Source organism: Eucalyptus grandis, chromosome 8 (genome assembly GCF_016545825.1).
Source record: "Eucalyptus grandis isolate ANBG69807.140 chromosome 8, ASM1654582v1, whole genome shotgun sequence".
NCBI classification, from domain to species: Eukaryota; Viridiplantae; Streptophyta; class Magnoliopsida; order Myrtales; family Myrtaceae; genus Eucalyptus; species Eucalyptus grandis.
This window is the reverse complement of record NC_052619.1, coordinates 57,331,490-57,352,203: the sequence shown is the minus strand read 5'-3', so window position 1 is coordinate 57,352,203 and position 20,714 is coordinate 57,331,490. Positions and strand designations below refer to the sequence as shown.

Genomic DNA, 20,714 nt, shown 5'->3' with positions numbered 1-20,714 from the left:
TGTGAAGCCTATTGGGATAGAAGTTTTCATGGCTTTTCCCTAACGGAAATCTCATTTAGAAAACTAGAAAACAAAATATAGGAAGAGTCAGAATGGAAGGAAGAGGTTTGCAAAGAAACGTTAAAAAAGGTGGAGAAAGTTAAACAAATGGGTTGGTGGGCCATTCCACATTTTTGCAAGCATCCATTAAAGCTGCTGACGTAATTAATTTGCGGAACTTCAGCGGCCAGTCATGGACCGACAGACACTAATTTCTTTTCATCTAATTCCAAGTTGCTTATTGCGCGTCAATTTGTATCCGGATCTGATGCAACAGCAATTTGGAAAAGGTCGTACGATACCACATGATACTTTCATAAAGGGAAAAGTGGCATTTAGGACTGAAAAGTGATGATGGCAGGAGCATTGGGTGAATCTGGGCTTTTGGGCCCGAACTAGTTCGGGCCCATCCGGGGACCATTCCCATTTGGGCCGGGACAGTGGGCCGGGCCCAAGATCACGAGCCCAGCCCGGCCCGGCCTCTCGAACCCCGCCCCAAAGAAAACCAAAGTCGCGTCTTCGCTTGGCATTGACCGGAGCCACCGTCGTCGTCGTCGCCTCTCTCTTTCTCTCTCCTTCTCCTCCTTCCAGAGCAGCTTCACTCCTCACCACTCTCCTCCGCCACCACCGTCGGAGAATCGAGCTCCAAGGCTAGGGTTCCGCCGGAGCAGCACGACGGTCAAGCTGGATAGGCACCGAGGGGACCGCTATGGCAGCAACAACAACAGCAGCAGCAGCGGCAGCGGCCACCAGGACGCCCACGGCTACCGCCAATCCAGGGGCCCTCCGCTTCTCCGACGCCCCCATGAACAACCACCGCGGCCGCCGCAGCCCCGGCAACTTCCGCGGCGGAGGGGCGGGGGCGGGGGCGGCGGGGGGAGGCCATCGTCCCTTCGACAGCCCGCCCCGCCACCAGGGCCCCGGCGGGTTCCGGCCCGCCGGAGGCCGCGGCGGCGACGGGTACAGGGGGCGGCGGCGGCGGGGGCGGGAGGGGGTACGGGCAGGGCTACGATGCGCCGCCGCCGCCTCCTCTGGCTGGACAGAAGCGGGGTTTTCCGGCAGGGGAGGAGGATCTCCTAATTTAGGTGAGTTCTGAAAGTTCGAATTTTTTTTAAGCTTCGGTGTGAATTTTTGTGGTGGGGGTCGGCTTGCGCTTTCCAGCTATGCGCGCTTCCACTTTGCGTGTTCGCTTTTGATCACTCTTGGCTTAGCCAATTTAGTTCCGCGTGCTTTTCCGCATACCTTCTTGTTATCGAATAATGGTATGCTTAAGCATTGTAATTCGATGTTTTCGCACAATAGTCCTGCTATATTCAATCTCCTCTGCGGTGGATTGCTAGTTCTAGCTTCAGGAATGGGATGGTCTTGATTAGGGGCAGTTCCTTACTTTTTATCATCTTCAATGAGGAAGTTGTTTCTGGTTGCATCACGTAGTTAATCCAAACTAACCTGGTCAGCTTCACCTGTTGCCGGTCTGTTTTAGGATCTCAGGTCTCTCTCACTTTTGGAATTATTACTTATGTTTCAAGCACTGTCTGTTAAGCACGCCATATGGGAAGAAAAGTTGGGATTTATAGGTCCAGATGAAACCCTTAGAGAACTTGAGCAGATCAATCAATTAGAGTATCCAATGCTCTATATGCCTGGTATCAGCATCAAGGCCTTAAAGGGATTTTTTTTTTTTTTTTATTTGAATGTTCTCTCCAGAGGAAATTTTTAAAAGAGGGTTAAGCTGGTAATCCTTACATTTAAGAGAATTTAAGTTACAAAGAGGCGAACTTAGCTTGGGCTATCGGTCATTCTGAAATAGGTGTTTGTCGAAGCATGCATATTTACTCCAACTTGCTCGGAATAGGTGTTTATTTTTTTGAACCGTTCATTTTCTCTTTTGCTGCTCTTTGAAATCTGATAATAGTATAGTGAAAATTAGTTATTGAACATCTCCTTTTATTTCTTTTTCTCCTTTACGGAACATTTGATAAAGTCACCAATTCCTGTTGGATAATGAAGAAGAAAGTGTTGGGAGTAATGATACATCCACAATCAGTCTCACTGACTTCTCAACTTTCCTAATTGCCCTTAGTGGATCTTCAACTTTTTCACTACGTTATTCTGACTGCTTTCTTATCTGCTGATCTTCTATATAGATCCATTGTCCTAGTTGTTGCATCATCCTTTGCATGTGTCAGATTGTAAGCAAACTGTCCTAATCATCTCGATCCATGCTTAACCTCCTCCTGTGCTGCAAATCACTGTCTGTGTTTGTTTAGAATTTGACAGAGTTTTCATCCTTTGCCGTGTTTGTGAGCAAGAATGAGTTCATGATGGTTTTGTCATCTGCTACTGTTTTAATTCCCATTTTCACAGGTGAAAATTTGCTTTGAGTTATTGGACAGGAACTCCTATTCCTTTCCCAATAAAAATAGTTTATTACCTTATAGGGGAAAAAAAAAAAATCCTTTGCCCTTTACTTTGCATTGCATGGCACTTTGGTGTTACAATGCTAATTTCCCTTTCATCATATTCTATGGATTCTTGAAATGACTACTGTATTGAGAGTCATCATTTCATTCTCCCATTCATCCTTTAATGCGACAAAACTTATGAATGGAAAGGACATCCTCTTGTTATATTCATTGCACTCAGCTCATTCCTTGTTTTAGTTAGATCTAGATCAAGATCCATTCAATTGCATCAAATGTTGTGGTGATGCATGTGACTTGCAGGATGATTCTTGATTCTTTCTTATGCCTTTGTGTTACGCTTTCCATTCTTTTAGCTTATACATTTTGTAACTTTTCAGACAAACTTAAACATGTTATTTGAATAACTATTTTGTTTCCTTATTTGGCATTTCATAATGCTCTTGTGGATTGACCTTTTTTCCCTCTTTTTGTTAGATCATTCTGATGGAGCTGCTTTTGCTAAACTTTTTGTTGGATCAGTTCCGAGGAGTGCCACTGAGGAAGATGTAAGTCCACACCTTGACGACCTGTTCTATGTGATGCTACTTAATTGAGTTTTGGAATTACAGCATACATGCACTTTGGTGGTGCTTTACAAATAATCTCTTTCTTTTGTTAATGATAAAATAAAATTTTATTAAGAAGGTATCAGAGTGGTATGACCCTTCTATAAAACTCCTTTAGCACATTTTCCACCAGTCTTCTAACGTTTCCAACAAACTAGATGTATGTTATTGAACTTTTCTGCTATACCAAAGTGAAGGTTATATAATAGATTATCCCCAAAAGAACCCCAAGATGATTAGAAGGCAAATCATCTTTATAGCTTGTTCTTTCCCAGACATATAACTAATGGCATCTCTTCAAGCCCTAAGTTCATATCGTACCATGGCCGATGTAGCCCACCTTATTCCTAAAATTGCAAATGCTGTAGCCTGTAGTCCAAATTTGCATGGTCAAATTACAATCTAATAATAAATGATCCACGCTCTCTCTTGCATTCTTGCACCAAAAAATCCTAGCAGTGGCGTTTTCCCTTTCTTTGAAGACTATTCAAAGTGAATATATCCGAAAACTTCTATGGAAAAGAAGAAAATAAGAAATTAACCGTGAGAAGAATATTTCTGAGGGGTGAGAGTATTCTATGGTACCTACTGTTGAGTAGAAATGGCAATAGAGCAGTACAACTTGACAAAATAGAATCAGAAGTAAAAGGAGAAGAATCCTTGTCTTTTTGGCTCATTGGAAAGAGAAAAACAAGAGAGTTTTTCAAGGAGGAAGATTTTCTTGAGACCTCTTTGGAGATAAGCGGTTATGTACTCTTTACTTTTGGTATAGTGGGAAAGTTGTTTTATACTTATACCTCACATTAAATGATAGAAATGGTGTCTTGTTCTTAATCTTTGTATATGGGAAACTCCCCTTCTGAAGTCATTTTGTATAGGAGCGGTACCCTCTCGGTACCTTTATTAATAGGAATTTGTTTAATCTTAAAGAAAAAACAATTCCACTGCAGACTATTGTTGTTGTCCACTTCTAGCATCATTTAATATGGCTACTCATAAAAATTAGAGAAAGCTTTGAGCTCCAATCTTGAGCCCCACGTAAAATATCAATCTCCTGCATCTGCTTCTCCATTATGCCTTCAAATAATTAGCCCTCTTAGCTCTCTGTTCCTTGTTAATACAATCAAATCAAGAAACACGTTTTCTTAGGCAATGTCTCTGCATCATCTACTTTGCATATCATACTCGAATGGAATTTCTACTTCTGAAGCATCACATTGCTGTTGTATGTACTTCCAAAACCCTACACGCATGTGCCCCTCAATTTTTTGACATAATTATCCACTCTGCATCTTCCAATCCAAAATTCACAATAAATACCCTTGTCCACGTTTTTGTTTCTCCATATCGAACCTCCACAAAGCGGAAGTAAACTGAAAGATACCAATGGTTTTACTGTCAACCCCCCTTGAGAGACCAATTGATTGCTTAAAAATATGTCAATTGAATAGATGAAATCTTGGATCATCATCTGAACATCTCCAAAGTTTAATTGTTATTGGCATATCTATGGCATTAACATGCTTGTGATGATTCCAGCTTTCTTAAAGAACTGTGATCTCTTTTGCATTTTTCCATGTGCTTTTTATTTCCTTGATTGCACTAAATGTTGCTTATTTAATATCAGATTCGCCCACTGTTTGAAGAACATGGAAATGTCATAGAAGTTGCCATGATTAAGGACAAGAGAACAGGACTACAGCAAGGTACTGGGTGCTATTTTAGTAAAATGATCACGAGCATTCCTATCTCTTTCCAGGTCCATTGAGAGGCTGATGGGAGCATCCGTGAGCTCATCTTTCATCTCAGTTTGTTTTTGCAAGAAGTTACGAGCTTTTGGTTTTCGTTGAGAACTCATTTTTATGTCTGTTATCAAACATGAAGAGTAAAGAGTATGAATCAATATATGTATAGCTGTTGGAAGTGGAAGACAACTTCTGCTCTATTAACTGAGGCTGCAGCGATGGGGACTCGACCAGCGAGTTTTTGTTTTTCCTTTTTCTTTAAATAGGATGGTCTTTTTCCTTGCTGTAGCTCTTTAGGATTTTCAGTGATTGCATCAAATTGTACAAACAGTGACAATTGAGTATTGCTGATGACCAGATGCTAATAAATTTAAGTGTATGAGTAAAGTGAGTTTTCGTTGGGAAGTTTGGTACTATCCATTTCAAATGACTTGGAATGGTCATTACTTGTCACGTAGATGAGATAAACTAGTGGGGACTTTCTTTGTCGTTATGAATGTTATGAATGACTACATGGGAGGTGAAATGTGTTTGGTAAATAGTTGTGGTCTCATGAACTACGCATAAGCAGGCAATTTGTCAAATGTCGGTCCTTTTGGCATGGTGTTACAGGAATATATCCTGTTATCACGTTTCAATTACATGGTGTTGGGAGGGGATTATGTGATGGTATATTTCAGACCTGAGGCTTCTGACATGATGTGTGGCTTGGGTGAGATTATTTGGAGTGCTATTATTTGACTGAAAAGTTGGGTTTGCTTCCATATTATATGGATTGCTGATTGACAGTTAAATGAATGAGTAATCTATCTCTTCTCTGTTCTCAGTCGACATGTTTGGTTCATCTAGTAACTCGTGTCGTACTGAGTAATTGATGGTTGTTTGATCTAAGGCTTGGCATTTTTTTTTTTTGGTTTTAGTTTTGAATTTGTGATATTTTAATCAGTTCCAGATGTGTTTGTTAGTGCTGATGATTGAAAATAATACTCCAAGTGCAACTCCTACGAGGTGATATGATAGCTTTCCTTGTAAGGATATTAAGGAAGCTGCTCTGAGAGTGTTTTCTGATGGTGTGATTGGTTTGGCACGATGGTTACTGGTGGGACTGCGGTTTCCAGATTATGCACTTGTCTTGTCCTTGGTTTGGTTTCTTAGATTGGTTCTTGAGATATGGAGCTATATTAGCCTAAACGCATTGCCATGGTGGTTTGTGGTGAACGTATAGAGTGAGTGGTCTTGGCAATCATCGATTTTCTCGTTACCTCATTATTCTTTGCTTCTCACTGGACCAAAGTTTTATGCTTCAGTTATAGAATCAGCTTAAATCACTTTCATGTCTCTGGCTCCATGATTCAGTGAAACTAAGTGGGATGGATATTACTTTGATCACACGTGAAGTGATATAACTCACTATAGTGAGTTGTGCAATCAAATGTAATTGTTGTTGTTGAATTGTTGTTGTTGGTTAAGTCTTTCTGTTATATGTTCATCAATCTTCTAGATAGATGCACTGGTTTGTGTTGTGTATAAATGGCATAGGAACCTGAAAGTTGGAGAGTTATGGAGCCTTATAAACATTGAAGGCTAGTTTTATGACTGGCAAATAGAAAGTGACTCCCAGCACAGAGTTTTGGCCAGTCAATTTGTTTCAAGTACATTTAGATCATCAGATGTGGTTAAGATGATGAGAGGTGCATCATTGCCGGTATCACGAGCTGTGACTTCAACAACAGCACCTTGTGTTGTTTGCGTGATGGTGATTTCCTATTTGAGCGAATATTCTGTGTTGTTATGGAGAAATTGAAGGAGGTCTCTTTTTGCAACTTCCAAAATCATGGAAGTTCATGTATCACTTCTGCTGCAGGCATTAGCTAAATGTGCTTGTATGATCAGTAGAGATAGTCTTGTATAAATACAAATCCTGGGTTTACAGCCCTAAATGTTCTCCCAATGGCATTTGCTTGACCTTCGGATCGCATTCTGATTTTTCTCAAGGCCTTGCTTGGGGTGGAACTCCGTGCTCTTTTCTATTTCCAGGGAGTGGGCAATGAATATCGTACTTATTTGTTTTGACTTGAATCAATCTCTTTGCCTTGTTTGTCATCTCCAACTAAGTGGTGATTACAGCGATGTGCTGTAGAATGATTGGACATTAAATTTCAAGTCACTGGCTATTCTTTTCAGAGTAGGTGTGATCCTTTACAATGATGTGGTGGCTTGATGGGACATCACTACATTCATCGATTTAGTGTCATATTTATAAGTAACATGTTGTATCTTCATGGAGCTATGGTTATGCCATTGTTCTAGATTGTGGAATCAAGGATATACCCCTAAATTTAGGTTATGTTTTGTTTCTTTATTCCTTTATTTTCTTTGTATTTTTATTTGAGAAGGAAAACGATATCTCTTCTAGCATTGGCGCATTGAAGTCATGCTGCTCTTAGAGCTAACAACTAAGATTGATATTTGCATTTGTTGGAACACATGATTTGCAACTTTATTCTTGAGAAATGGTGTTGATTAATTCGGCGGTATAGTTTTGATAGTGGATAAGAGCAGTTGCATTGATCTCCTTTAAAGATAATTAGGTTTATGGCTTCCTGGCTTTATATTGTCTTTTGGGGTGTATGTATTTCATATTTTTAGGATGCGTCACTGGATATGCTGGTGCGTATTTATCTAACAGCTTTAATGATTGCTTGAGTGGTTTGCGCTTCTCTTATTTTTAGCTTGACCAACCAAATTAGGCAAATAATTCTGCTCTTTAGGGTTTACTTTGTTTCTTGTTCACTACTTTTTTTTTAAAATGTTGTAGTGAAGTTGATAAGGATGGGAATTGATTCTCATACTGGAATGTATGGCCGAATAAATTGGTACCAAATGCGCCTGCAATTGGTAGAGGGGTGATTTCATTGTCAGGATATAATCTTTCTGCTCATGCAGGATGTTGTTTTATCAAGTATGCAACCTCTGAGGAAGCTGACAGGGCCATTAGAGCTTTACACAATCAATACACACTTCCAGGGGTGAGTACTTTTTCTGCTGCCTAATCTTCAATGAATGGGAGTCTAAAGAATCTCTCTATATGTTTTTTTTTCCAGGGAGTTGGTCCAATTCAAGTTAGATATGCTGATGGAGAACGAGAACGACTTGGTATTTTTCTTTGATCTTTAAGTTTTATATATGACTAATCCTGCTTTCAAATATTGGTGAACTTCTTTTTAGTATTAGAGATTCGGTAGTCCAGAAGTGCGTGAAGTTTAAATTATTCATGTGATGAATCTACTTCTAAGAATTGACTTAGGGTTTGTTTCGCAGTTAAAGCAATCAAGATCTTGTTAAAGGTGACCATAACTAGGTCAAGTATAGTGATGTCTTGCAGTTGGGCTGCTATCTGTCAGAAACTCAGAGCAACATTAGTTTCTCTTTTTTACTCCCTAGGCAAGGCAAACCACTGTTGTGCATGGCAGTGTAAATGCCTCTATGGCTTCTCATGGAAGTTGGATGAATTGTGTATTCAAGGTTTTGCTTGTTTACAGATATGGATGGCTAAATTTTCATTCTTTACACTTAAAAAATTGTAATTCTTGTGTTGAAAGTTATATTGACACTTCTATAGTTGAGCAAAACAATTTACACATAAGATCTATTTTGGTGAATTATGATCTGAGTCTTATGTTGGTCTACTGATCCCGCATTTCTATTTACATTAAATTTGATAGTTGACATTATATTTCCACCAATTTAAATGAAGGATAAAGAATGCTTATTAGTTTGTGGGCTGCTGTTGCAAATCATCAAGAAGAGTGCAGGACACATTCTAGAATTGAACATGGGCGTGTTGGCGTTCTATTGATGGTGTTGGCATAATGTTGATATTTGTGATTTTTGAGGTCCTGTTTATCTGGAAGCATTTGTTGTTGCTGGTCTTGATGAGGCTCTCTTTGGTAATAGGGGCGTTTGAGTACAAGCTGTTCGTGGGTTCTCTAAACAAACAGGCCACTGTGAAAGAAGTGGAGGAGGTACATGAATACAATTCTTTTCAGCTTTTAACTCAAATCGACAACCTTTTTCTTTCTCCTGTTTTCTATGTTGGGTGCTCAATTGTATAAAAGGAATTTTTCCATAGCAATTTTTATGAAATCCAGTCTCTTGCTTGGAGGATTAGGCATATCCTGAAAGCTTGGTTTTATTCCTATGTGCCTTCTGTCTTTTGTTTTATTAATATTTATCAGTTTTTATTGAATATGGGAGCCACTGGATTTTTCTTACCTATGTGTGATGCCTGCCAGATTTTCACACCATATGGTCGAGTTGAGGACGTTTATCTCATGCGGGATGAAATGAAGCAGAGTCGTGGTGCGTCTATTATCTTCTTTTAGATTTGAAAGACTATATACCAGACATGAATAATGTTGGGCAGCCCTTTGCTTGTTAATGGTGTTACTTATTGAAAGAAAATCATTATGGTAGATCTGAAAAATTTCTCTGCTTAGTATGCCACTGTGGCTTTTTTTTAGGCATTTAACAATCGTATATGATATCTATTTAATTGATCAAAGATGCAACATTCTCTTACTGTGATATAGTATAATTTCTGAGAGTTTTCATATAGATTTGATAAGCCAAACTTGTTATCTTTTGAGATTATAAAAGTGTCCGAAGGCTGTACAACTGGTTCATTTACTGGGCATCACAACCAATGGTTGCTTGTGCCCACGAAGGGTGGCAACTAGGATGGTTATTTTTTATGGTTTATTTTATGTCGACTTATCAACATAACCATTTTTAATCTGAAGGTTGTGGATTTGTCAAGTACTCTCATAGAGATATGGCATTGGCAGCTATAAATGCTTTGAATGGAAACTATACAATGAGAGTAAGCATACTTTATCTTGTCATTTATGGTTTAGACTAGTCTGGCCAGCTCTTAATATCATCATCATTTTTTGCTCTGGTCATAGGGATGTGATCAGCCATTAACTGTTCGATTTGCTGATCCTAAGCGGCCTCGGCTTGGAGATACAAGGTTCCCACTAAGCTTTACTACTTCCTTGGCAAGACAGTGTCGTTGTTTGTTCTTTTTCCTTTCGCTCTTTTCCAGAAAGGGGTTTTAGGCTGCATTTGGGAGACCTTTAGGGAAATAAAAGTCATTTCCCTGAAGATCTTTGGCTCAATGTGTATTTTGTCAAGGGAAATACTGTTTGTTTAGTGACTTTTGGTATAGTTTTTTGCAAACTAAAATTTTGCATTAAAAAAAAGGGAAAAACAAAGGGCCTACTGTTCATCATCTCCATCGTGGAAGCAGAGGACTGCCTCTGTGCCCACACAAGGTTGTGCGACCTTGTGTGGAAGCAGAGGGCCATGGCCATTGAGCTCAGGCAAGGGCTCCAAGGTCAGGCGACCCTTGACCCGGCAATCCTCAACCTTGGCAATGCTCCACATGGCAACCATTGACCTTGGTGCTCGACTGGCCAGATCTCACCTAACAGACCCGCTACTATCGACAAGGCTTGGCGATGGTCTGCAATGGTCTGCTAGCCTCACACGACTCTTGGCAGAGCTTAACTGGTGATCCCATTCTGTGACGTTGGAGAAGATGAACAGTTTTTATGAGGGCAAGAGTGGGATATGAAAATATCAGTGAGGGCAATTTTGGATGAAAAAAGTTCATTAATGCTGAGTGCTGCCTTTTGAAAATGCTGAAAGCCCAAGGTAGGTTCCCCTTGAGCCTTGAGCTTTCAGCTTTGCCAATACTGGCTTTCACTCAATGCTCTCCAAAAAATTCTTAATAAATGGCACAGTTTTCGTTCAAGGGACTTCAGAGGCCAAAGTCTTTTGGAAAAGCTGAATCAAACACAGCCTCAGTTTCTTTCATCATCTGCCTATTCATCGATCTTTTCATTTTGGGCATTGCTTAGAATGGTCGTTAACCTTATTGCTCAACGTGCAATTTTTTGTTGACCATATAGTTAGGTAAATCCCCTGTTTACTCTCTTCTGATGTTCGACCCCTTTTGACACTAGTTCCAAGGGTGGTCCTGCTTTTGGAGGCCCAGGTTTCAGTCCTCGTTTTCAGGCCCCAGAACTAAGGTCTCATTTCCATCTTCTTGCCTTGTATTGTCCAGCGTTTTATGTTGTGTCTTACTCCTGTTCCTCCTCCTCCTCTTCTTCTTCATTTTCATATCTGTGTAACTCTAGCTTTGTGTTTGCTCTCAGCAGAGGCCCACCCAACTTTAGTGATGGTGTGGGTGATCGGATGGCACCAAGTGCCTGGAATCCAATGAATGCTCAGAACTTAGGGCCATCGTCATTTTCAGGCCATCCCAATTTTGGTGGTCAGTTGTTTCCCAAGTCTGGTGATGTATCTAAGCCTCTAAATCCTGTAAGAATGTCTCTCTTCTCATGAGAAGTACTCTCCGTCTTTGTCCATCCTTCTAAATGCTAGTTCAAAGCTCAACCATTACATTTTCAATCTCTTTTGGGGAATCGTTAGTTTCTTTAAGTTTTACAGATGGCATTATTTATGGCGGGGATATCTAGGTAGTTATCTCTTTAACCTTAATTTGAAAGATCGGTGAGATTGATCATGACAAAGGTCAAGAGTGTTCATGGAATCTCTAAGTGAGAGTAACATCTCCTTATAGCTCCTCTTAATTTATAGTGTGAACCTAGGCAGTGGCAAACGAGTTAATGTCTAACTTAGCTATCTTGAAACGGCAAGTGATATACTACCTTAGTTTTGGCTCTATCTAGGTGGATGACAGGTTGTAGGCAGCAAGATAAAATGGGAGCTAGGTTGATGGGTTTCAGTAATTTTAGTTATTCAATAGGAAGGTGGAATTCGAGATGGGCAAAAGGCAAATGGTGGGGTAGATAGATCAAGTTTTCTATAAAGTGCTTATCTCCTTCCTCCTCTTATGAAATTACTGCTTTCCTCTAACCTCCTAAACTTAAAGACAAAAGAGAGCTAGCAGATTGATGGCATAAAAAAGAATGAAAGGAATTTTGAGATATTTGTGGAGGACAGCTGGTAGGGTACACATCTTCCTGGTGATAAAAAAATATCGTTAGTTTGCAGTATATCCTCTTTGTTATTGAAGATTATTATTTGCTTCCTTCAAATGGTTCTTTGATTGGTTTGACGTAAAAACTTTTGGTTGATGTCAACTTAAGCTAATGCATGAATCATAGGATGGGAAAGGCACCAAGAGGTGATAACTTGAATGGTAATCAGTTTGTAAATTTCTTAGTTTTCAGAGAGGCTAAAATTTACTTGTAGGCAGGCTAAAATTTCAGGTTCAAATTGTAGCTTGTGTTTAGTTGGTTTGCATGCAAAATGGCACCTTAGGGAAGGAGTGGGTAATAGGTCTATCCTCAAGAACTACCAGAAATGCTTTATTTTTTACAGTTTTTGGGCCATGACCACTCTGAATGGAACCATTTTGATGCAACTATCAGTGTTTGTTTTAGATTTATAATTAATAGCCTGCTTATCATCTGTGTACAGGTTGCATGAGTTGTTTACTTGTATTTCATTTTAAAATTTTTTATACTTAATTTAATCTCCACTTCTGTTTACTGTAGAACGTTCCTTGGGGGGTCCTACTGTGCCAACGGATGGTCTTCTTCCTTCACCGGCGGCTCCATCCTCATCTATGGCACAACAGGTATAGGAAGAAGAATGACAAACAATTTGCCTTGCATCAACCCTCCTTGTTGGAGCTGGCAATTGGTGTCGGTGTTTAATGATCGTGATTCTTATTTCTATTAGCATTAAAATATCATAAATTTCATGTAAAATTTTAAATGAATTGACTTGCTATGAGAATGTGTTAATTCATGATACGAGTGAGTCTTGTCTTGTTATTTTAGGCTGCTTATATTTTGTGCTCCACTTTGTGTCATGTACACCTTTTACGAATGTGTTGGTGTCCAATTTGCCACCTTACTCTTATTTGGATGTGATGTACTTTCCTTCTTTCTTGCAGAGTTTTCAGCCTTTTCAACAATTCCCATCTGGGGTTCAGCAAATAGCACCACAAATGTCTCTTCAGTCACCTCAGCAGTTACTGCATTCTCAATCACACAATCAACCTTCAACGTCATACACACAGACACAACATTCTTATGCCATGTTAGGGCAATTGAACCAACTGCAAACACCTCCTCTCGCGACACCATTCAGCCAACCACTGCCATCACAGCCATTGGTTGGTTCAAGCGGGCAGTTATCTTCTACTCATCCTGCTGCCCAGCAGACTGCCTCCTCTATGACAGTACAACAAACCCCTTTAAATATGAATTTGCTATCCCAACCTCGGCCTGCTGCAACCAATCAACCGCAAGTGACTGCTTCTGCTCAACAGCACTTGCTTCAGTCATTTCAGCAGTCCCCATCACCGCTGGCTCAGAAGTTGTCACAGCAGACGCAGGCCTTGCAGGCTAGTTATCAATCATCTCAGCAGGCTTTTTCCCAGCTGCAGCAGCAACTGCAGATGATGCAGCCATCAAATCTAAATGCAGTTCCACAGCAAGCTCTGCCAACAAATCAGCAGGTATGACCTGATTAGAAGAGAGTTAGTTTTGGCTTTTGCTAGGAACTGGTAATAAATTTGGACATCAACCATGTTGATAAATAATCAGTGTTAGGAAAGGCTTTGCTTTGTAAATGTGGTAAGCTCCTCGTGAAGTGATTTCTGCAACCAGAGAAGTTTCTTGATTGCAGTTTGACATGGGATGCTTATATAAGTGTCGCATTGATTCTTTGGATGTAAGATGTTGATGCACCTTGACCCGGACTTCTAACTGCTGTAATGGCAACTTTTTTGTTGTTGAATCCCACTGTAGGTTCAAGAGTTTGAGTTCTACTATTTCTCAACATTACTAACTGTGTTATTCTGATTCATAGAGAAGTTCAGTTGCTTGGAAATGCTTATTGGGCACTGTCGAACTCTTGAGCATATTCTTGTCTTTGCAGCCTCAGTGGAACAATAATGTACAGCAGCCAGTGGTAAGCACGTCAACAAATACAACAGCTGCAGAAGTGCCTTCATCATCATCTGTTGCACCGGCGATACCTGTATCAACTCCAAATCTTGCTCCTGCAAAATGTATTTGGACGGAGCATACATCACCAGATGGATTTAAGTACTATTATAATAGTGTAACTGGAGAAAGCAGGGTGAGTACTTGCTATTGTTTTTTGATGCATGTTCTGTCATCATCATCTGCTAGTTTGCAACTTATATGAATGATGTTACTGTATTCGCTGTAGTGGCTGGAGCCTGAGGAGTTGAAAATATTTAGGCAGCAACAACAGCAGCAACCGCCAAAGTCATCAGTTCAGCTAACTCATGCCCAACCCCCTCAACTGTTGCCTCCTCAGCAGGGTGCACAAACACAGCAGCTGCAGCAACAATCTCAACTTCAGGGACAGCTACCTCAGCAGCTGTTACAACAGCCTCTATTGTCTTCATCGGTCAGTGTTATCTGGGCTTCTCTCCATACTTGCAAATTTCTATATCATCTAGTTCTCTATTTCTGATTTTCTCGTTTGGAATACAGTATCACGCTTCTATGCTTCCAAGTCACCAGAATATTCAGGTAAATATAAATCCTCTCGTGGAAAGTGTTCCAGTTACTCTTTTATGATACCATATTCATAGTTCTGCTTGGGCAAGCTGGTGTAACGATGATCACTATTTGAGGGTTTTGATTACTTCAGGAACAGTTGTTTACATTATGCAGCTTAATGGCTTGTCATTAATGTTTGGGACTAGCTTTCTTGGTTGTGCTTGCATTAGACTTTTGAAAATAAGGTCTACTCTATGAAGTCACTGCCAGGGGAGAAATGAACATCTCAAATCTTTTACGAATGATTAAATTAATGTGTCTTGGTATTTGAATGATGAAATTTAAGAAAGAATGGCGTTTTCCCTACCAGTTATACTTAAGTTTATTAGTAACTTCAGACATAGAATATTTGAACTGGGCAAATTGACCTATATGTGAATATCTTAAACCTAAATGGCAGATATAATTAAATACATATCAACAACTAATTCAATCCTTGTTCTCTGACAATTAGGCAATTCAATCATTTCTTTTTGTACTTATGCTTCAACTATTTAATCTGTTCACTTCATGTTTATGTTTGCCTAATTTGTTTTGCAATTGGTAGTTATTGTGAGACATAAAAATAGATATAAATTTGTGAAAAATTGCACAGGTTTTGAACTATAATTATTTTATGCTGATCAAAGCTTTAGAGAGGACAGTTTCAACATGCTGATTAACCTTATCACATAGAGATGCTTGAGATGAGATGGTATTGTGTGGCCATAAAAAAGATACATAAGATATGTACCTTTTAATTTTCTGAGAGGAGCTGGCAGATGCACTTTATAAAGCAGGAAATGAGAGGTAAGAGGAATTTTACAATAAAAATGAGAAATTTAAATGAAATAGACATCCAATATTTTATGTCTCTGTCCTAGCATTGTTGTAGAATTTTCCACTTGGAGTTGCCTGTTCCACCTTTTCAGTTGGGCTTGCTCAGTGCTTCTTATTACAAATTTTGGTTGTTTAGGAACTTGGTTATTCACAGTTTCAAGCGGCAGCTAATTCAGTAAATGATCCAGCTCACTTCCAGCAGGTATCTGGTGCTTTCCAGATCCGCATGTTCTAAAAAAATACCCCACTAGTAACTCTTATTTTTGCCAATTTGTGCCAGGGTTTTCAGGTTGCTCAGCAATGGATGCTGAAGAATAAGTCAACAGGTTGTCATAATATCCTTTCTTGGTCGCGTGTCCTTTGATTTTTCTTGTGCAATTTATAAATGAGGCCTACTAGTGAAAAAAAAATTTCGCACTTTTCTTCAAGAGAAACTCTAGAAGGAACCATTAAACAGGGAAATTAAGGAATTTGCAGATTCTATGAGTCTAATATTAACCTGCAAATTACAGTTCTCAATGAGCTGCTTTGTCTGTCGTAATAATTCTTTGGCATCTTTTATCCTGTTCAGCTTTATTTGGAATTGGAAACTGTGGCAGTTCATGAAGGCTGAGCAAATTTTTGTTGTAAATTGAGAATTAATGAAGCTCCAATTGAAGTATTATTTTTGGCCACAGTAAACTTCAAGAGTACCTCCCTTTGTTTTAAGCCCTATTTACTAAAAGGAGATTAGTGCCCTACTAGCCTCCTAGTCCTGAAAATTTCAGAAAATCATTTATAAACAATTGCATGCACCTGTAATCTGGGAGGCGTGATGATACTTCCAGATCTCATTATTTCGTGTTAGTTATTTGGGGAGGACTTAAGCAACCGCGTTGATGAGGGGATGTTAGCCCGCTTCCCATGAGCCATTAGATCATGTGAGATCCACATGATGTAAAGACTCATGCGAGGTGGGTGATGTAGGTCGAGAGTACCCACGGAAAGCTCCTCAGACAAGGAAAAAACACTAGTATAATCTGATAGCGTTTGTTAGGCTTGATGCAAGATTTGGCGCCCGTTGCTGACCAATGTGGACATCATGCTTCTGCAGGTACCTGAGTGGAGCAGCGAAATAGAAGGCGGTCCCAGCATAGTGTTGCAGCTTGTAGAAATGCCGGAATGTTTTTGTACTCGACGGTAGGGATAGATCAGCCAGCCATTTGTAACTACCGATGATTGATGTAGCATATTTTTCTTCTATATCCTTTACGGTTCTCGCTTCGCTGGCTTACGATGAGAAGCCTGTGTGCCATAGTAAATTGCATAATAAACTCCGTGGTTGAATCGAATTTTCGCCCTTTTGTTGCCTAGGCTACGAACGTCCCCCCCTTACTCTACTTGTAAGTAACATACGCCCGACGTTATGCAGACCACTGTCAAATTCAAATTCAGCCGAGAGGCTTCGTTAGCTGCTCGATTCATGGTAGATAATAGTCTCAGTTTCTTTCCGATACCAACTTCTGGTCCAGGGCCATGACCACATTGACATGTAGTCTTAGGAAAATCCACTCTTCTTAACTACTAACCGCTCTTTCCTGTCCTAGCTAAACATGTGCGGATTGATCGTCCGTTATTCGAACCAAGCATCAGTTGGCGATTCTACAATTTCTTCTGATTTCGCCCTCTTTCCCCGTGAGCGGCCCCAGGCTCCCCATTCTCACCATCGAGAGTTTGAAATCCTCGAAGAACGTCATGGGGTCCTCTGCATAGGACTCCACTATTTGCCTCGTCCTGTCGTCTCCGGCAAAGAGAACCTGGTCGGACTGAAGCAGCCCCTCTCCTGAGACAAGGTTCACATAGTACTGGTTGTCGAAAGTCGCCGGCGTCACCAGGTCGAGCTCTGCTAGAGTTGAATTGCTATCGGGACCCGAGCAAAGCTGCTGCAGTGACTGAAGGAACTCCAGGTTGACCTTTGGACCGGTCGAGTGGGCACTGCCCGCGAGCCGTGATCTAAATGTCGGGCACCTAGCCTTTCCCATAGTGTGCGCACCTGCGTTAAAGTAGCAAACGATCCTTTCTAATTCCAGTATTGTTAGCATGTGCAGACTTGGTCTCATCACCCAAGTTCCTAAACATTAAATACCAGGTTGCTGCGACGTTCACCTAATAATAACCTGGAAAAAACATGTTGACGCTACGTTTCTACATCGTCGCGTCTAATTATTTCCCTAAAAATGGCGTTGCACTAGGTGAATTTTCAAGCGCTTGAAGGGCATGATGTGCAAAACTAGGGATCGGATAATAAACAGGAGAAGATACCAGATAGGGCGACCATGTCGTTGAGGGTGAGACCAGCACTCTGAAACTTAGCAACCAATATCTCCACGGTAGAATTCGGCGCCGGAATGTTGTTGTTCGCTGCGTCTCTGCTCGCGCCTAAGCTGTCTCTCCGACCCATCAGAACATCCCATCCAGGCCCGCCCGACTGCGATTCATTCTAAGAATCAGCTTAGACTGTAATATCTTAACAACCCTCTTCCAAGTTCAGAAATTTTATAAGTTACGGAGTACCTAAGTGTGCCATTCGGATTGAGAACGTACCACTAAAACAGAGTCTCTGGCAGCGCTTGCAAGGATATCGGCACATGAAACTGTACTAGGACAAACAGTTTCAAGCTCAGATTTTATAGCGTCGACCACTTCGAACCCCCTCAAGGAATTCAAGTTCGGTCCAGCCGTCTTCTCTCCCACGAAACCTCCAATGTCATCCAAAAGCACAGAAGCATCGCATCCCTGCACCGAAAATATTTGACAGAAAAAAAGAACCTTGAACTTATTCACTTGAACATTTGGAAAGAGAAAATGCCACGGCAATATCGATTTCAAAACTTGCATTGACGAAACAGTCATGAAAATGAAGGCGCAGCAGCGAAGCGGCCATCCTCGGGTCCTCGGAGACCGCCCTATCGACCCATGCAAAGATGATCGCCTCCGCTTCGGGGCACGTGTCCTCATAGAAAGTGGTGCTCAAGGAGCTCGCATTGTGATCGTCTGCACATTCTTCGCGCGAGGTGGTGGGTGATTTCGAAAGGGCAACGGCACTCAGCTCAAGCATGGCCAAGAAGAGAGCCAAACGCACGGCCACCCTCATGGCCGATAGCTACTTGAATTTTTCTTTCCTTTCTGCAGGACGAGCGAATGCAATAGGAGCAAGGGTGTGGGATCATTTGGATAGCAATGGCATCACATTTTATAGAGGCCAAAGGAATTGGAATGTAGCCAGTTTTGGCACTGAAGAGTGGTTGACGGACGCAGTCAAATGCCAGGAAACGGTCAGTGACTGAAGTGTTTTGTTTTGACGTATCAAGCAACATTACCTAATGCCATGTGCTTGCTTACGTTACACCACCTCTCTCTGCAATGTTTCTTCTCCAACTTCTTGCCCGCGCATGTTCGAGAGAGAGAGAGAGGGATAGAGAGAGAGAGAGGGTTCATGCCGTTTGAAGGGTGACTGAAGTCTGAACATGGGTTGCAGACAGACCTGTCGAAGAGGAAAGTTCCTCGAGTTCTTACTACCTGCTACTGATGTGGTAGTTTAGAGAACTTTGATTCTTTCACCTGTTCCCCTGAATGGCAGTGCCACAAAAGTGTAAATCGACGACGCATGCATAGTCAATATCAGTTAAGAGATCAAGCAGACTCAACCAAAACAAGTGGCTGATCAATGACGGTTGCACTTATGCCACATCTATATAAGGATCAGGGTTAGTCTCACAAAAAATTACAAACTAATACGCCTATAACAAATTTACCATAAACTAATTTAAATCTCAAATTGATATATTTGCAACAAATTTACCTTCCGATAGTTTCCATTAAATTGAATTAATATAAAAAGACTATAAATTGATACACTTGTGACAAACGGAGTATAAAACTCCAAATTAATGTACCTGACAATTGTCACATATCATTTAACTAGTAATTTGACAGAAAAATTTAATAAAACTAATGGAGATTAAATTTGTTATAGGTGTACCAATTTGAGTTTTTTTGTAGTCAAAAATTAGTTTGAGATAAATTTATCAGGTTTGAGATTTTTCCTATTATTAATCCTAAGCACCAAAGAATTAGGTCAGCACCCAATGAATAAAAAATGGCAACTGATGGGCCGCACGGCTTTGGGCCTATACATGTCTTGTTTTGATGGTCATGGGGGCCATGAAGATCTTCTAACCGGGTCGGTCCATGATTGGAACGATTGCACATCCCCTGAAGAAGATCCTATGATATCTTTTTAGGTGCTTTTGTTTTATGGAGGAGGGGTCCTCTATGAAATTAATAAATAAATAAAATAAAAAAATTAGGATCATGTATGAGCCTCCACCAGCACCACCACTGTTGCCATCGCAATCGCCATCACATCTCAATTTGCCCAGCAAATCACGCATTCGGATCTTGATTAGCACCATTGGTCGGTCATCATCCCACGCCCACCAACCAGCAACCACCGCCACCGCCACCGCCACCACCGTCATCACCGGGTTGGCTTCACAAATTTAGCACTCTCTCAATTAGTTTAAGAGAAGGCCTCTAAGCATGTGTGAAACTTCAAAACGGAATCAGGAATTTCTTTTTCCTGATGTGATATTTGCCATTGAAGGAAGAACAGGTTCTGTTCAAAAATAAAATAAAATGAAGAACAGGTTGTCTAACATCAACACTGTTAAACCCTGCGTGAAAGATAATTATTCTGTTCTAAAAATCAATTTATGGCTAGGAATTAATTTTTTTATTTTTATTTCCCGGACAAGTTTCTGAACAAAAATACGCTTTTGATGACTATACAAACTTTATGTTTTTGGAATAGAAATTCATTTGATAACAATTCAAAATGTCTACCTCTCGGGTGGCAGTGAAATGTGGCCAGCCGGGTGCGCAAGAACAGGTAGGCGGCGTCTAGCATCCAACAATGGGCATTCTCTAGCGTCCAACGGTTGACATTCAACGTTTGACAAGCGACGTCCGGTGTTTGGCGGAGCGGCGGCAAATAATAACGAAAGTAAAAAATGAGAAGAGTTTTCATTCCTCACTTTTAAAAGTTTTAACTTTAGATTTTGTTCAAAATCTATTTCTTGATAAAAAATATATTACAAAAATAGAAAAATGAAATTGTGTTATCAAAAGAATTTTTATTTTAAATCTATTTCGAAAATAGAAAAATAGAGAACTGTTATTGTGCTTGGCCTCGCGTGGCCTGAATTTTCAAATGGGATTAGGGCATACTATCCCTGTTACATGTAAGCTAGGGTTTCTCTCGGGAAATGCAAGAAGCTGACATGACGAAAAGTCAAACGGACTAGGAAGGAACTAAAACACCAAGAAAAGAGATGGCATGATAAGAAAAGGGAGTGTCCATATTTAAACCTTTAGTATGCGCTCTAATATGGTGATAGACAA

At 40.4% G+C, this 20,714-nt stretch overlaps 2 protein-coding genes across 2 annotated transcripts; one reads left to right on the top strand and one right to left on the bottom strand.

Annotated features, from left to right (window-relative positions):
- The first annotated feature begins 573 nt into the window (after positions 1–573).
- LOC104417556 (flowering time control protein FCA) lies at positions 574–16,612 on the top strand. The gene is made up of 19 exons (XM_039300168.1): positions 574–1,124; positions 2,940–3,010; positions 4,698–4,776; positions 7,762–7,844; positions 7,920–7,971; positions 8,773–8,840; positions 9,111–9,177; positions 9,618–9,697; positions 9,783–9,847; positions 10,845–10,910; positions 11,037–11,202; positions 12,405–12,545; positions 12,809–13,375; positions 13,798–14,001; positions 14,095–14,298; positions 14,385–14,423; positions 15,409–15,474; positions 15,553–15,598; positions 16,366–16,612. The coding sequence occupies exons 1-19, from the start codon at positions 749–751 to the stop codon at positions 16,371–16,373; spliced, it is 2,448 nt and encodes an 815-aa protein (XP_039156102.1). The 5' UTR covers positions 574–748; the 3' UTR covers positions 16,374–16,612.
- Positions 16,613–16,634: 22 nt separating this feature from the next.
- Positions 16,635–18,405, bottom strand: LOC104417555 (peroxidase 40). The gene is made up of 4 exons (XM_010028810.3): positions 18,148–18,405; positions 17,856–18,047; positions 17,574–17,739; positions 16,635–17,304 (listed from the first exon to the last, which is right to left on the bottom strand). Exons 1-4 carry the CDS (start codon positions 18,403–18,405, stop codon positions 16,901–16,903), a joined length of 1,020 nt encoding a protein of 339 aa, XP_010027112.2. The 3' UTR covers positions 16,635–16,900.
- Positions 18,406–20,714: the final 2,309 nt, after the last annotated feature.

Excerpts from the sequence above, each read along its gene's own strand:
- LOC104417555 (XM_010028810.3), bottom strand. The coding sequence starts at position 18,405 with ATGAGGGTGGCCGTGCGTTTGGCTCTCTTCTTGGCCATGCTTGAGCTG. Across the intron at positions 18,048-18,147 it reads TTCATGACTGTTTCGTCAAT|GGATGCGATGCTTCTGTGCT; the intron begins GCAAGTTTTGAA and ends TTTTCGGTGCAG. Across the intron at positions 17,305-17,573 it reads CGACATGGTCGCCCTATCTG|GTGCGCACACTATGGGAAAG; the intron begins GTATCTTCTCCT and ends ACTTTAACGCAG.
- LOC104417556 (XM_039300168.1), top strand. The coding sequence starts at position 749 with ATGGCAGCAACAACAACAGCAGCAGCAGCGGCAGCGGCCACCAGGACG. Across the intron at positions 1,125-2,939 it reads AGGAGGATCTCCTAATTTAG|ATCATTCTGATGGAGCTGCT; the intron begins GTGAGTTCTGAA and ends TCTTTTTGTTAG. Across the intron at positions 13,376-13,797 it reads CTCTGCCAACAAATCAGCAG|CCTCAGTGGAACAATAATGT; the intron begins GTATGACCTGAT and ends TTGTCTTTGCAG.